General features: G+C 54.7%; 1 protein-coding gene across 1 annotated transcript; it reads left to right on the forward strand.

Annotated features, from left to right (window-relative positions):
• The first annotated feature begins 210 nt into the window (after positions 1–210).
• On the forward strand, positions 211–2661 carry EGR1 (early growth response 1). The gene is made up of 2 exons (XM_050905508.1): positions 211–557; positions 867–2661. The coding sequence occupies exons 1-2, from the start codon at positions 323–325 to the stop codon at positions 2162–2164; spliced, it is 1533 nt and encodes a 510-aa protein (XP_050761465.1). The 5' UTR covers positions 211–322; the 3' UTR covers positions 2165–2661.
• Positions 2662–3130: the final 469 nt, after the last annotated feature.

The raw sequence follows: 3130 nt of genomic DNA on the forward strand, positions 1-3130 counted from the left end.
GCCCGCATCCATATAAGGGCTTCCTGCTTTCCATATATGGCCATGTACGTCAGGGCCGGGGCGGGCTGCGGCCGGTGGGACCCGATATATAGAGGCGGCTCTGGGGCGGGCGGGGAGCCGAGCGCTTCCAGCGGGCAGAGCCGGGGGGAGCCCCGGGCGGGCGGGCGGGCGGGCGGGGAGCCGACCACTTCCAGCCGGCAGCGCCGGGGCGACCGCGGCGCAGGGCACGCAGCAGGCGACGGCCGCCTCGCCGCAGCCGGCCCGTCCGCCGGGCCCGCGGCGGCAGCGCCACCAGCCGTCGGAGCCCCAGCCCGGCGCCCTCATGGCCGCGGCCAAGGCGGAGATGCAGCTCCTGCCCCCGCTGCAGATCTCCGACCCCTTCGGCGCCTTCCCGCACTCGCCCCCCGCCATGGACACTCACTATCCCAAGCTGGAGGAGATGATGCTGCTCAGCGGCGGGGGCCCGCAGTTCCTTGCCCCCCCCGGGGCGCCCGAGAGCGCGGGCTTCGGCGCCGCCGGGGAGCCCGGGGAGCAGCACTTCGAGCACCTCGCGGCAGGTAAGCGCGCTGGCCTCGCCCGGGCGGGCGGGGAGTCCCGGTCCGCCGCGGGGGCAGCGGCGCCTGCGGGGGCTCCGCGCTGCAGCGGCGCCCCTGTCCCGGCGGCTGCGCGGGGGATTCTCCTGCGTGCGTCAGCGGCTCCGGGCGAGCTGCCGCTGGAGACCTGCCAGCGGCGCTGCAATATGTGACGCTCAATTATTAATTAACCAGAAGCAAGGATCTGGGGCCGCGCTGTGTGGGGATGGCTCGCGAAGCACTGGCAGCAGCTGCAGTGGCTGCTGGAAGTCACCGCTGTTCCTCTCTTTTCAGACACTTTCCCCGAGATCTCCCTGAACAACGAGAAAACCCTGCCAGAAACCAGCTATCCCAACCAAACGACGCGACTGCCACCGATAACCTACACGGGGCGCTTCTCCCTGGAGCCGGCCCCCAACAGTAGCAACACCCTATGGCCAGAGCCCCTCTTCAGCCTCGTCAGTGGGCTGGTGGGCATGGCTAATGCACCTCCCACCTCTACGCCTTCTTCATCATCGCCATCCTCCTCCTCGCAGAGCCCCCCTCTGAGCTGTTCTGTCCAAGCCAGCGAGAACAGTCCAATTTATTCGGCTGCACCAACTTTTCCCAATTCCAGCTCTGACATTTTCCCTGAACCGCAGACCCAGTCCTTTCCCAACCCCTCTGGAGCTCCCATCCAGTATCCACCTCCAGCTTATCCGACTGCTAAAACCAACTTTCAGGTGCCAATGATCCCGGATTACCTGTTCCCTCAGCAACAAGGTGAGCTCAGTCTTGTTCCCGCTGATCAGAAGCCCTTCCCAGCCCTTGAGACCAGAGCACAGCAGCCTTCCCTCACGCCGCTGTCCACTATTAAGGCGTTTGCTACTCAGACTGGCTCCCAAGAGTTGAAGACCCTCAACACTAACTATCAGTCCCAGCTGATCAAGCCCAGCAGGATGAGGAAATACCCAAACCGTCCTAGCAAGACCCCTCCTCATGAGCGACCCTATGCCTGCCCAGTGGAGTCCTGTGACCGGAGGTTTTCACGCTCCGACGAGCTAACGCGGCACATCCGCATCCACACGGGACAGAAACCTTTCCAGTGCCGCATTTGCATGCGGAACTTCAGCAGGAGCGACCACTTGACTACGCACATCCGCACACACACAGGAGAGAAGCCATTTGCCTGTGACATTTGTGGCAGAAAGTTTGCCAGAAGTGATGAGAGGAAGAGACACACTAAAATTCACCTTAGGCAGAAGGACAAGAAAGCGGAAAAGGCAGCTCCGGTCTCAACTGCTTCCCCAATTCCTGCCTACTCATCCTCTGTGACTACATCCTACCCTTCCTCCATTGCCACCACTTACCCCTCACCAGTGCGCACAGTGTATTCCTCCCCTGCTCCCTCTTCCTACCCCTCCCCTGCACACACCACATTCCCATCTCCTTCTATAGCAACCACTTACCCCTCTGGCACTGCCACTTTTCAGACCCAAGTGGCCACCTCCTTCTCCTCTCCAGGGGTCACCAACAATTTCAGCTCACAGGTGACCTCAGCACTTTCAGACATGACGTCAGCCTTTTCTCCAAGGACAATTGAGATTTGCTGAGATTACCTTCTGGAACAGGAGAATTCTCCTTTTCCATTGGTATTGTCAGACATGGAGTCTCCAGTTACTCCCCCAACACCATACGTTGCAAGGCTATTTAACTTTTCTTTAAACTTCAGCTGCCTGAAACAACTGCCGTTTAAGTTTTCCACCTCTGTTGAATGACTTAATTTGCATGGACTGTGGATATAAGTTCAGTATAATTTTCCCCGTAAACAATAGTCTTTTATTAGGAAGAAAGGACTTTTGATTAAGTATGTAGCTGATGTAAATTGTACATGTGCCATGGTTTTGCTTTCCTTTAGGTACTATTGATGTGAAAAATCTTTGCATATCCATATTGTATTATTTGGAGTTTGCAGGGCCATATTTTGTAAATGTTAATTCTATTTCAGTGACAATGCTGTAATGAGTTTCAAACTTCTTTGGGAACAGCACTTACTGTATTTGAGCATGTTAGAGTGATGCTATGTAAATATCACCTGATGAGACACTCACACGTGGCAGAAGTTTTGTTTTTAAAGTTACAAGTCTTGGTGCCTTTTTGTGAAGCCTTGCTGACGTCATGCATTTGTGTGAATGGATGCTTTGCATCTTGCCTTAAAGTGAAAGGGATGTTACTCAAAGAATGTAAGGGAGAACAGGGAACGGGTGGGGAGGGGAGCACGAGAAAGCCCTGGGGGACGGAATGTAAGCAAAAAAACCCCCCACACCTCTCAAAGTCTATTTTTGTTACAAAAATGTAAATTTATATATATATTCAGGAGTTGGAATGTTGTAGTTACCTACTGAGTAGGCAGCAATTTTTGTATGTTATGAACATGCGGTTCATTATTTTGTGGTTTATTTTTACTTTGTAATTGTGTTTGTTAAAATGAAAGTGACTGTTTGGCTTCTAAACACATCGAATGCGCTTTCCTGCCAATGGGATATTTGGTGTACAATACCCTTCAGAAAAAAAAATAA

Source organism: Gymnogyps californianus, chromosome 14 (genome assembly GCF_018139145.2).
Source record: "Gymnogyps californianus isolate 813 chromosome 14, ASM1813914v2, whole genome shotgun sequence".
Lineage (NCBI taxonomy): Eukaryota > Metazoa > Chordata > Aves > Accipitriformes > Cathartidae > Gymnogyps > Gymnogyps californianus.

Bases quoted from the DNA above. Each gene is read 5' to 3' on its own strand.
- EGR1 (XM_050905508.1), top strand. From the start codon at position 323: ATGGCCGCGGCCAAGGCGGAGATGCAGCTCCTGCCCCCGCTGCAGATC. The intron at 558-866 runs GTAAGCGCGCTG...CTCTCTTTTCAG, and splicing joins CTTCGAGCACCTCGCGGCAG to ACACTTTCCCCGAGATCTCC.